General features: G+C 45.7%; 1 protein-coding gene across 1 annotated transcript; it reads left to right on the forward strand.

Moving 5' to 3' along the window:
* Positions 1–467: 467 nt before the first annotated feature.
* On the forward strand, positions 468–8477 carry LOC1271561 (ubiquitin carboxyl-terminal hydrolase 20). Its single transcript, XM_310382.8, has 6 exons — positions 468–1896; positions 2557–4790; positions 4873–5143; positions 5222–5584; positions 5651–6296; positions 6369–8477. Exons 1-6 carry the CDS (start codon positions 1831–1833, stop codon positions 7076–7078), a joined length of 4290 nt encoding a protein of 1429 aa, XP_310382.8. The 5' UTR covers positions 468–1830; the 3' UTR covers positions 7079–8477.
* The last annotated feature ends 3653 nt before the right edge of the window (positions 8478–12130 follow it).

The following is a 12130-nucleotide window of genomic DNA, read 5'->3' on the forward strand; positions in this document are numbered from 1 at the left end:
TCCACTTTATTTCCGGCCTAAGGCCCGTGTCTGTGCTCCATCGCATGCGATTTTATCGCACGTGCTGTCAAACGCTTTTTCGTATAATATTGCTATTATTTGGATGATTTTAATAATATAACGATTGTGAAAAATTAAGTTGAGATTGTTTCTACAAAACACCACACATTTAGTTTGACAGATAAAATCGGATGCGGCGTCCGATGAAATCAAAAATTTTTGATTCCGTCGTACGACGAAATCGCACGTCCGACGTTATCTGTCAAATCCCATATAAAATTTTGACAGGCCTTCCGATAAAATCGCATCCGATGGAGCACAGACACGGGCCTAAGAGCTTTGTATGAGTTAGCCCGGTTGCCTGGAATATGATGTTTTTTTGGCTGCCAGTGACAGGGTTAATCGGTCGATTGTGTTATGGTGACAGATGCTTTACACAAAATACATCCTCCAACTGTCACTATTGCTCGGTGGGCCGTTCTGTGGAGCTGTCAATGGTCAAACTTGTCAAGGAAAAAATGGTGCAGAAAGCAGCGATGAAAATTCGTATCTCATCATAATTTAACCAATTTCGCACGGTCAGCTTGCGAGATGCTTCTGTCTGTGCGGTAATTGTGAGTGTTCTAGTGTTCTGTTTGTTTCCGCACAAATTCGTATTGTAAAAGTGGTAAAAAGGGTCCGGGTGCTGCAACCACTCAGGCCAATTTCCAGGAAGATTAGCAGCACCAGCAGAGTATGTTTGCGCAATAAATTTCAAGCATTTTGCTGCAAAAAGTGCATGAAGCCCCCTCATCGATGTTCGATCGATGATGGTGCATGTCGTTAGGACTTGGCAGCAAGTGCTCGTTTGGATTGCTTAGGTTTTGTTCGTGGTTTGTACCGATTACAGCGGATCAAACGTTGTACTTACACGGGGGCGACAGACGATCGTGTATTGTCGACAACGTAAACATCGCCGCGAGCTGGTCCACTGACCGTATACGTCACATTCCGAAGCAAACATCTTTGGCAAAAGAAGAGGCACACGGTTGCTTCGAAAACAAAAACTTCCGCTGCTTTTATGAATTTGTAATGCCCAGTGTGTAAATGATTCGAAAATTGTTTCTGGATTGGATGTCTCTTCAACGCGTTTGACATAATCGTGCAATATCCTTAATCTCGCAACCAATCCGAACCGACCGATAAATCTACCTAGACATAGAGATAAAAGTCGGTCAAATTAGATGTGATCGATCGGATAACATAGGATGTTTGCAAAGTTATTCTAATTGTGTTACACGTGTCGGTGGGATTAGCGAGCGACAAGAGACAGAATGCCATCAAGTGCAACTCGTGCTGCTGCTGTGTGTGCTGCGTGAATAAACGTTCTACTATCATCTGGGCTAGAGTATCGTCAGGCCGTGTTATGTATGATCCGTAACTCCCGCTCTGCAGCGTTCAACATCGCATAAGCCGATTGTAGCGCCCGTACGGGTCAAACGGAGCTGAAGAAAGTAATAGCCGTGCATTACATAAGCCATTCGCTGAACCGAGTCGGTTGGAGCACGCTGACATAGCCGTTCGCAAGCGACTAAGCTGAATCGTCCAGAGGACTCGGTAGAAGTGACCAACGTGACGGTATATTCATTAGTCGTTGCAGCAGCACTGAACTGTTACTCCACTCTGATCGAGGGAAAGAATCATTCATCTACCTTCGCCTGCTACGTCTGTATGCGTATGGTGTGAGTGTGCTGAGGCCTTCGAGACGGACGGGACGGTGCGGTAGTTCTGCTCCTTCGGTACTGCAATAGCTCGGGAAGGGCCCACCAGCGTGGCCCCGAAACTGCTGCGATGAAATGCGCTCACCTGCACAACGTCGTGCAGCTCTCGCTGGTAGAGTTGTGCAAGCTGAAAAAGGTATGTTTAGCTCCCACTCTTATGCACTTGTTCACTTGGCCGGAGAGGGATTTCTTTGTCGGAGATATAAACAAAGGTCTACATGGACAGATGTTGTTGGCCAGAATAAGCATTTATTGAGTAATTATAGAAACAAAAATCTACTATCAGATAGGTTATGAAGCAAACCACCGGGGGAAGTGAATGGTTTATTCCCATAATCGGCTGAAATCGGTGTCACGCCTGATGCGCAGGATAAGCTCAATTGGCGTTGAAGGGTCATGTTGAGGAGCTTCACTCTTAGATATAGCCATTAGCGCAAAAAATATGTAAAACAGCTTCGATTCTTGTGCTGTTTTGTGCATTACTAATTTGACGACTCACTGTCTTACCTTACGCTGGTGGTGGTGGTGGTGGTTGTATCTTATTTGTGCTTGTCACAGTTGTCTGATGTGTTATATTTTTTACTTGTTTGTGTTCTACAGTTTGTGAGGCAAATGTTTCGCAGTTTTCCGGTTTCTTTGTATAAATATAACATGTACTACCCAATATATTTATTTGTTTTGCAATTTTAGTTCCTGACGGCTGCCTTACAAAAAGGCTTACGTTTTACACATGTTAATAGTAGTTCCTTTAAAAACTATTTTTTCTGATTTTTTTTCATTTTTTTGTGATTTTCAGGATGAATCATGTACGGATTGCGAAACCAATGGGCCGAATCTGTGGATATGTCTGCAAAAGAATTGTCTTCATATTGGGTGTTCGGAGCAGTACAAGGATCACAGCACCATTCATTTCCAAACGAATCGAACGCATTGCATCCACATGAATCTATCCTCACAACGTGTTTGGTGTTATCTGTGCGAATCCGAATTATTCCTTACAAAACAACCGAATTCGCACCAGCACCAGCAGCAGCAACACCATCATCATCATTACCATAACCGGCGGTCGTCGGTTGTGAGCAATGATTCGAGCGATAACAGCCGCTACTCGTCGATGAACAACGACAAGCTGATTGTACATGCGGACAAACTGGTGTCGAGTGCATCCACGGCATCTGGTTACGGTGGCACAACGACAGGTGATTCTTGTGATAGCAGCGGCGAAGAGGAAGATTTCGAGCGACATGGCAAATGGAACGGTTTGGTCGGATTGCAGAACCTGGCCAACACGTGCTATATGAACGCGGCCCTGCAAGCACTAAGCAACAGCCCGCCACTTACCGGGTATTTTCTGGACTGTGGAGCCATACTCGAGACCGATCTGTTGGGCGGTACAAACCCGGCGGTTACCAAGCCGGGTCTGTCGAAGCACTACTACAAGCTGATTCGAGAGATGTGGTGTAAGAACCGCCGGTACGTCGTACCCAGTGGCATATTGTGTGGAATCCGCATCGTACATCCTATGTTTCGCGGATATCAGCAGCACGACACGCAGGAGTTCTTGCGATGCTTCATGGACCAGTTGCACGAGGAGCTGAAAGAAGTTACCGCCCCTCCTCCGCCAGATGTACTCTCAAGGGATGCGATCGATGAGCTTGATGATCATTCCGACGGACATCCTTCACCCTGTTCATCACCGTCGCCATCGCAGTCGGAGGGAGAGTACGAAACGTGTGACAGCGGGGTGTCGGAACGTTCCAGCCTGTCCGATGACCAGCTGTCTCCGACCAAGCTGTTGGCAAGCAAGCGTTTCCGCACATTATCATCCCGTTCGCCGAGCCCACCCGGTTCCGGTGGAGACAGCATTGCAAACCAAAGAATACTACCAACGACACGAACACGCACCTGTTCCATCCGGCAGCATTCACCCGTGGGAAGCAACCGATCGAACGCCAGTATCGCTTCGTCCGCCAGTGTGAACATGGCCGCTTCAAGCAGTCCAGGAACTAGTGGTGGTGGCGGTGGAGGAGGTGGAGGTGCTGGTGATCCGTCCGACGGTGCCACCGCAAAAGAAAAGCTGCCTCAGCGCTCGATAATAAGTGATATTTTCGATGGCAAGCTGCTCTCATCAGTTCAGTGTCTCACGTGCGATCGAGTGTCAACGCGCGAGGAAACGTTCCAGGATCTTTCGTTGCCCATCCCCGGCAAGGATCATCTAGCCGTGCTGCATCAAACACAGGGCATGGGTTCGTCGGGGTCAGTATCCAGCCTTTCTCCGGGTACGGTTGGAAGTGGAAGTGGTGGCACGTCGAGCGGTAGCGGCCTTGGAGCGAGCTCGAGCGGTGGATCCAGTGGTAGTGCAAGCAGTGGCATTACCTGCTCGGACGCTGTATATCCAGTAAACGGTGACAGCTGGCTGTGGTGGTTCTGGAACTTACCGTTTTGGAGCTGGGTACGGTCGTGGTTCTGGGGCCCGGCCGTGACACTGCACGACTGTATGGCGGCTTTCTTCAGCGCAGACGAGCTGAAAGGTGACAACATGTACAGCTGTGAGCGGTGCAACAAGCTGCGCAATGGTGTGAAATATTCGCGCGTGCTTGCCTTGCCGGAGATGCTGTGTGTACATTTGAAGCGTTTTCGCCACGACCTTTCGTACAGTTCCAAAATTTCCAGCCCAGTCCATTTCCCGCTGTACGGGCTGGACATGAGGCCGTACCTGCACAAGGACTGTAGGTCGGAAGTAACTTCTTACGATCTGTGCGCTGTCATTTGCCATCACGGTACGGTTGGCGGTGGGCACTACACGTCTTTTGCAAAGCACGACCCAACCGGCAAGTGGTTCGAGTTCGATGATCAGCTGGTCACGCAGGTTACGCCAGAACACGTCCAAAGCTGCGAGGCGTACGTTCTATTCTACCGAAAAAACAACGCAAAGATGGCCACGGTACGAGCGCAGGCAAGCAATCTGCTAGCGATGCAGGAACACGCGTCTGACATTCGCTTTTACGTGTCACGTAATTGGCTTCATCGGTATGTGCCATACAGCTGAGCAAAGCGAACTGTTTGCGCATACGAACGACTTAACCGAGTTTCGCTTTGGAATGTTTTACAGCTTCAACACATTTGCCGAACCGGGACCTATCGACAACTGGACGTTGCTCTGCCCGCACGGTGCATTCCCACCAAACAAGGCGTCCCACTTCTCCAAGTTGGTCGTGCCATTTCCACAGGCCCTGTGGGACTTTTTGTACAAAAAATTCGGCGGTGGGCCGGTGTGCAACCACCTGTCAACGTGTAATATCTGCAAAAAGGCTGCCGAAACGCTGTCTCGGCGGCAGCACTACGAGCTGGAAACGTTTACCGCGTTCAATGATGATTTTCAGGTACAGTGAGGACTAGAAGAAACCGATGTGGGACTGCCAGTTGGGGCTTTTGTTAATCTTGTTTTGTTTCCTCTACAGTTCAACGATACACCAACCACAATTTATGCGATCTCGATGGCCTGGTTCAGACAGTGGCAGCTGTTCGCTCGCGGTCTTACAACTGACGACCCGGGACCAATTCAAAACAAATCAATCGCCATACAGGGTGACACCAGCGTGCCACTTCGAAATGTACGCCCGTTCTCTGACTATGCACAGATCAACGCGAACCTGTGGCACTTTTTCCACGGCATATACGGCGGTGGTCCTGAAATTGTTTTACAGGGTAATCCTGTTCCACCACCAGTTGCTGTAACGAAAATGCATCAATCGCAGGAGGAACATCCAGCAAAACCGCATCAACAGCAGCAACAGCATCATTCGCAACAGCAACAACACAAGGTACAAGTCATACAGAAGTTTTGTTTGGAGAAATTATGTATTATCGTGTAATTTCCTTACTTCTAGGAGCAATCTACTGAATCCATGGATGTTTCGGACGAAGGATCGATAACCAACGCTAAGCAAACGGACCAAGATTCTGCAATCGAGGTAACCATAACTGAACCGTTGCCGACACCACAACAGCAACATCACCCTGCTTCGTCGAGCGCCGGCAACATGAATGTCTCCTTGACCAGCGTTGGAACGACAAATGCGCGGCCACAGAAAAGTGTTTCGTTTGAGGATAAAGATGCCTACCACGATGAAGACAGTAGTGGTGACGAACTGCCGGAGGATGATGTACCCAGTTCCACAAAGCAGCAAATATTCGTTTCATCTGCTGGAGCGAGTAAGCGAAAATCACAACCTAAGTCCGGCATGGGATCATCATCATCTCGACGTAATGAATCGGGGGGAAAAACAGCTGGTGGTTCTGACACTGGTCCGGCAACAACGAAACGCAAGCAACATGTAACAAGTAGCAAGCATCACCATCAGCATGAAGCAACGCCTCCAGTTGCTATGAATGGGGGAGATTGTGTAGGCAATGCAGCATCGGTGGCGGTTACCGCCGCCGCACAAGGGGTCGAGCATTTGGAAATAGGCACCAAGAAGGATCGACGGTTTAAGGCAAGCCTCATGAAAGCATATGGTTTCTTTGGCCCCGAAGGTAAGAAAAGCATTTTCATGTTCCGTTCGTTACGAGGCAACATATACAAGAATCCATTTTCTTTTTTTTTAGGAACATATCAAACCTCTTCTATTGATCATTCTAATGGAAGCGATAGCTTCGGGAACGCCAGTTCGACGCTTCCGCGTGCAGAATCCTTATCCTTTCATACGGCCACGAGTTCCGCTACCGGCATAAATGGACGAACCGTCGCGAGCTCATCTTCAGTTCCCGCGTTCGTTGGGCAATCGGTGGAAACGTCTGCAATGTCGGGCACTCCAAACAAAATGACCATCCAGGATGTGACCATGGTGCTCGCACCGTTGCCACAACCGATCGCCAACGATTCGTCGAGTTCTACTCCTAGCGTTGCAAACATGCACGAGTCAACCAACGAATTGCTTGAGGATAACAACGACAGTAAAACTGGCAGCAGTTCGTTAGCCTCGACCACTTCCAGTGCCAAAATGTATCAGCCGCATACATCATCATCCCGCAAGGGACACCACCGCTATGCCGACAGTGGTGCCTCAGACGCACAGTCGGATTCTGTAACGGAGAAGATTACTGGGGGAATGCCTTTCGGTCGACGGAAGCTTAAGATGAAGTACATGAAAAAGCTAACCGGCAGAAAGGCGGGCAGCAGCGGAGGCCGTGGACGGAACGGCGCAGTAGTTGACGGTGATATCGGCACTGATGACGGTGACGGCTCGGTAGTGCCGTTAGTGCTTAACGGCCTTGGTGACGGATATGCAGCTGGCGAAGGAGAAAGTGTGAAATGAGACAGGCTGCGTCGTTTCCGCTTTCCATCGCTACGATGAAGAACATGTGCGTGTATGTCGTACTGCGAGGGAAGGTGGAACTAACAACAGATGCGCATTATTTTTCCGTTTTATAATTCGTTCCGATTTTCGTTTATATTGGACCTGGTGGAAGCAGAATATTCATGGTGTGTGTTTGTGTCGAATAAGAATTCCATTTTATTCATTTGTTCGTTACTGCCCGCTGTGTTTCCAAGATTGGTATATTAGCCTGTTTACTTTTTAAATATGGGTGGGTTAAAGATACGCTCGGTGCTTACGTAAGCAGCAAGGATTTGTTTCGATATTTATATTTATTTAAGCAACGGTTTATGTTATCGGACGATATTCTGGAGACGCATGATTAAGTATAAAAGAAAGCCTTAACATTAGCATGGGTTTCGTAAGGCTACGTATCAGTACTATAGGTACGCAATTTTAAGTTCTGCTGGCTTATTGCTATTGCTCACCAGGTTCTTATTACATCCATGGTTCAGTTTCGTTCGTTCTGTTATGGGTTTATGTCCTAATGTTGGAGAATGTGAAAGGTTATAAACCGTAGCAAAGCATCGAGCCAAACACCGAAAATAGTGGGAAAGGACTCGACATGGCGAAGTTTGATTGTGCATATAGTTGTGAAGCCAAAACTAGGAAGAAATCGGTTGAAGCAAAGAAGATTAACTCATTCAAAAAGCAATTAGTGATTCATATAGACTAAACTAGTTTACACGCGCCCAATACACCATTATAGCACTTGGTGTGGTGGTGTTAGGCGAAACAGAAAAAAGCAAATTACACCCTAGTATAAACCATAGTTCAGACTTCCTTACCTTTGACATCTGGAATTCACGTATGCACTTAGTGTACGAAACTTCGGAAAGAAAGCCAAACTGTTTGGAAGAAGTATGTCGTAAGCAAATCGAATTGTAACTGCTGCAAAATTGGGAAATTGGCGTGAGATACGATACTATTTAAGTGTTATATAAGTTTCGTTTTGTGATTAAAATTTATTCTTTATAGAATTACGATTCGAATGTTCTACTTCACCACCATTGGGCGGCTTTGACAGCACGTTCCGATAGTTTCTTATTCGGGTGATTCGGCTCTACGCGAGTGATTGCATTTCTGGGGTGGTATTTCTTGAAGGTTTAAGGTTGAGGTTAACATAGTGAATAGACCGTAGAGTTTATGCATAGAACCAGCAGGATAAGTGACCCTAGTGACAAATTCGTGCCCGGGTTTAATGGGTTAGAGGCAATTTTGGGCCAGCTGCAAGAGCTGTGTTTATAAACTCTGAAGCGTTTTGCGTTCCAGTTGCTTGCACTTATTGACATGAATAAAACAGGCTACAAACTACAAAGTTTACCAATTCCAAAGAAAATACTCACGTGCAATGATTGGATGCTACCGTATTTCCGAATTCGTTACAATAATGCCTATCAAAATACTTCTTGTATTATACATCGTGTAGAGGTTGTTCGAGAAATTGTTTCTTTTTTGAAAAGCTTAATTTTATTCCCGGTACAGTCGTCAACTCGTAGGACTTAACAACATGCCCGTCATGTGTTCAAACCCCGAATGAACCGTGCCTCCATACGTAGGACTGACTATTCTGCTATGTGTAATCAGTAGTAAGTCACTGAAAGCCAAACCCACTAAGTGGTACAGTGGTTGTTGTGCTAAAGAATAAAAATAGAGCTTTTCCCTTGAACCAATAACCTTATTGGGCCACAGGAATATTTGTAACACGTTTCCAACATGCTGCAGGTGCAACAATTGCTGCGGCTTGGGAACAAAGGTGATTACAATTGGATGGCGATTTAGTTTTGAAGGTCTAGCTCGAAAAGGTGATACAACTGTGGTTAACGGTGGAATCGTTTTAAAACTCTTCCCTAAGTGAGTTGTTCTATGTTATCGAGATGATAATTTTGAGTCAGTTGTAGTTAAATGATCGAGGTTCTATAAAACGTTAATTATCGGCATGGTTTGAATTTAAACGGATGTTTTATACCCTCATTACAAAACGTTCCTATTTCAGCTGTTCCTTCAAACATTGTAAAACATCGCAAAGATAAAACATCGTACAGTCCGTACACGAGATTAGCGGTTTATGCGTTCCCGAGGCAGCTTTGCGCATCTCGAAAATCCGCGTAAGATAAATATCACGTTTGCTAGCCAAAATACAGCTAATAAAGTTGATTTTTTTTTTTGGTTTAATTTAGTATTTTTTCACATTTAACCACTTGTTTAATGCGATTCGTGCAGTAAATTGAGAAATTTCTGGCTTTTTGGTGGTTTGAAAATTTGGAAAACGCAGTTTAGCATGTGACAATTCTTGCAGCAAATTTTGCTTATAAGACACATGAACTGTAAAATTAAAAAAACCGCATATTTACGAAACAGTGTAAATTGAGATCCACGTATCTCGTGAACAGACTGTATATCATAACCAAGCGATGAAATAGAAAATCTCATATCGACGTTTACACGATGGTTAGTAATACAGAAGCGTGTACACGTAGAACTTCAAACGTGTTTTGCTACTGGTTTGAATGAGCCAGGAAATCTTCTAAGACTCACAATAAGTTAGTTTTAAAATTCTTTAAAATTTTTAATAACTTGCTTCAATTTAATTGACATCAAAAAGTGCGTTCAAACAAACACACATTTTATCCATTATTTTCACTGCGTCTTTAAGATTCCCCGTGTAAACGGTGAACCAATCGTGACGACGACCATTGGCAGTAGTGTGAAACGTACGATATGCTTTCTCCCTTTTCTGTACGTATTGTCTAGCACGGAGGGCCTACTTCTGTCTGGCACGTAGCCGCATGTATGCTCTCGTAAAACAAGTCGAACACATACCGTGTGTACGTGCAAGCTGGAAAGAACGTCCGAGCATAGGCCTGGTCTAACAAAATCATTACCAGTGCTCATCATTGCAGGAGGGCTCCAGCAGGGAAGTCTTGAGGGAATTTGCATATCGTTGCACAGTACCTCGCTGCAGTTTGGTTTGTAAATTGTGAAGTGCACCATTTCGAGTTGAGTTTCTGTGGAGGCTGTGCAATTTTCCTGTACAGCAGAATTGTGCAAGTGTAGTACGTAGTTGCAAAATCACCGGCACCGTGTTTCGCGAGTTCCTGTGGCTGGCGGTCTTACTGACACCGCAAATTGGAGTATTTTTTTGCAACAGAATGGTGCTCATTTTGTGACGTCGCTAGAACCCATCATCCTTCCATGCGTTTGGCCGGATTATAAGGTGCCGCAGAGGATTAGAAACGTCCGTATCTTATCATCTTTGGCAACCAACAGGTAGGTTAAGTACCGGCTTGATTGTACCGATGCACTCTGTACGCAGGAAGTGGTAATGACCACGAAGTGGTTTTTGATAGGCTGACGAGGCAACGTGCAAGATGAAGCACATGCGTGTCATTATTGCGATCCAGCCATTTCTTCTACATCTTTCTGGACGGTGCTCGAGGTCGTTGGAGGCCGTTCGCGAGAGGAGGCGGTTTGCTTGCATGTCAATTTACCGTTTCCGTATAAATGGTGGCTGCATGTGTGTTTGTGCTGGAATATGAAGCGTCTATGTGTGAGTGGGCAAAGATATTCAACCATCCAGCGTATTGCACGCAGCGCGTATCAAACACGCATCGCGTTTTGCACATTTTTCAGCCAATCAGCCAATGCTCGTTGTTGTTCGCGTTGTGAACGGGCATGGACACTACATCATATATCTAACAAAGCTGATTGTATGTGTGTGTGAGTGTGAATGTGATGTAGAGCTGAAGGTAATTCGTCAACCTAGCTGGAACCGGCTGTATTAAACACGCGCACAGTGAAAGAAACTTCCGCGACCATACGAGGTCGGACAAGTTGCAACAAGAAATAATGGAGGCGAATCACACACCAAAGCAGATGAAACTGAACTCACCCTTTCCCTGGGAAGAACACGGACAAAGGTCTATATCGTTTCTATACACGCGCCTGATCATTCATTGGTCGAGAAGGTTCATCATCCGAATGAAAGAAGAAGAGTTGTCTAACTGCTCGCGTTGTGCGGTTGTTTGGATGGATCAACTCTCACAACTTTCACTTTATTGCTAGCGTGATACAGATAGAGATATAGAGGACTTGAAAATTGTCCGTCTATTTTGGTGCCACATCGGAGCTAACATTTCGCTGACATCGGTAGCTGGCAAACCGCGTTGGTACCTTGATACCGTGCTAATATGGGCACTTAGAGGTTCTGCAATGCACATAAATGCAATTTTGCAGATTCATCCAAAATACGTAAAAGAGGATCTATTATTTCTCTCACTATTGTAAAGTCGATGAGCGATTTGATGAGTAATTAATTTTAACAATCTCCGTGCTCATTGCTAGCAATCTGTCAACCTATCATCAGTCAAGCTTGTGCCAAGTTTTAAAACCCTCTGAAGCTTCTTACCATTAGAAAATGCGTTTCCGCTGGCAAGCCGGGAAGTATGTCAGCGACTGACCTTTCTGTCAACCTGGTCCGTCCGGTCCGTCCGGTCCGTCGCCGTCTGTCATGATTTGTCCACACATTCCCCCTCTGCGGGCCAGACAGTGGCGTTCAATGACCTAATACAAGTATGCTTGGTCTCATTGATCGGTTCTTAATTTTGGCAAATCTAGTTCTGGATATGAAGGATTCAAAATATTGTTTTAAAATTTCACCCACACAAACAGACACACACACACACACACACACACACACACACACACACACACACACACACACACACACACACACACACACACACACACACACACACACACACACACACACACACACACACACACACACACACACACACACACACACACACACACACACACACACACACACACACACACACACACACACACACACACACACACACACTACCTTTTATTTATGTATTTCCACATATCTGCTGATTTCTTAGATACTCTATACAAATATATATTGTTTTAATTTATAATAATCTATTATATAACATCCATTATTTATGGCAAATAAGAAAAATC

The sequence above is a fragment of the Anopheles gambiae genome, chromosome 2, assembly GCF_943734735.2.
Source record: "Anopheles gambiae chromosome 2, idAnoGambNW_F1_1, whole genome shotgun sequence".
In the NCBI taxonomy this organism is placed as follows: Eukaryota; Metazoa; Arthropoda; class Insecta; order Diptera; family Culicidae; genus Anopheles; species Anopheles gambiae.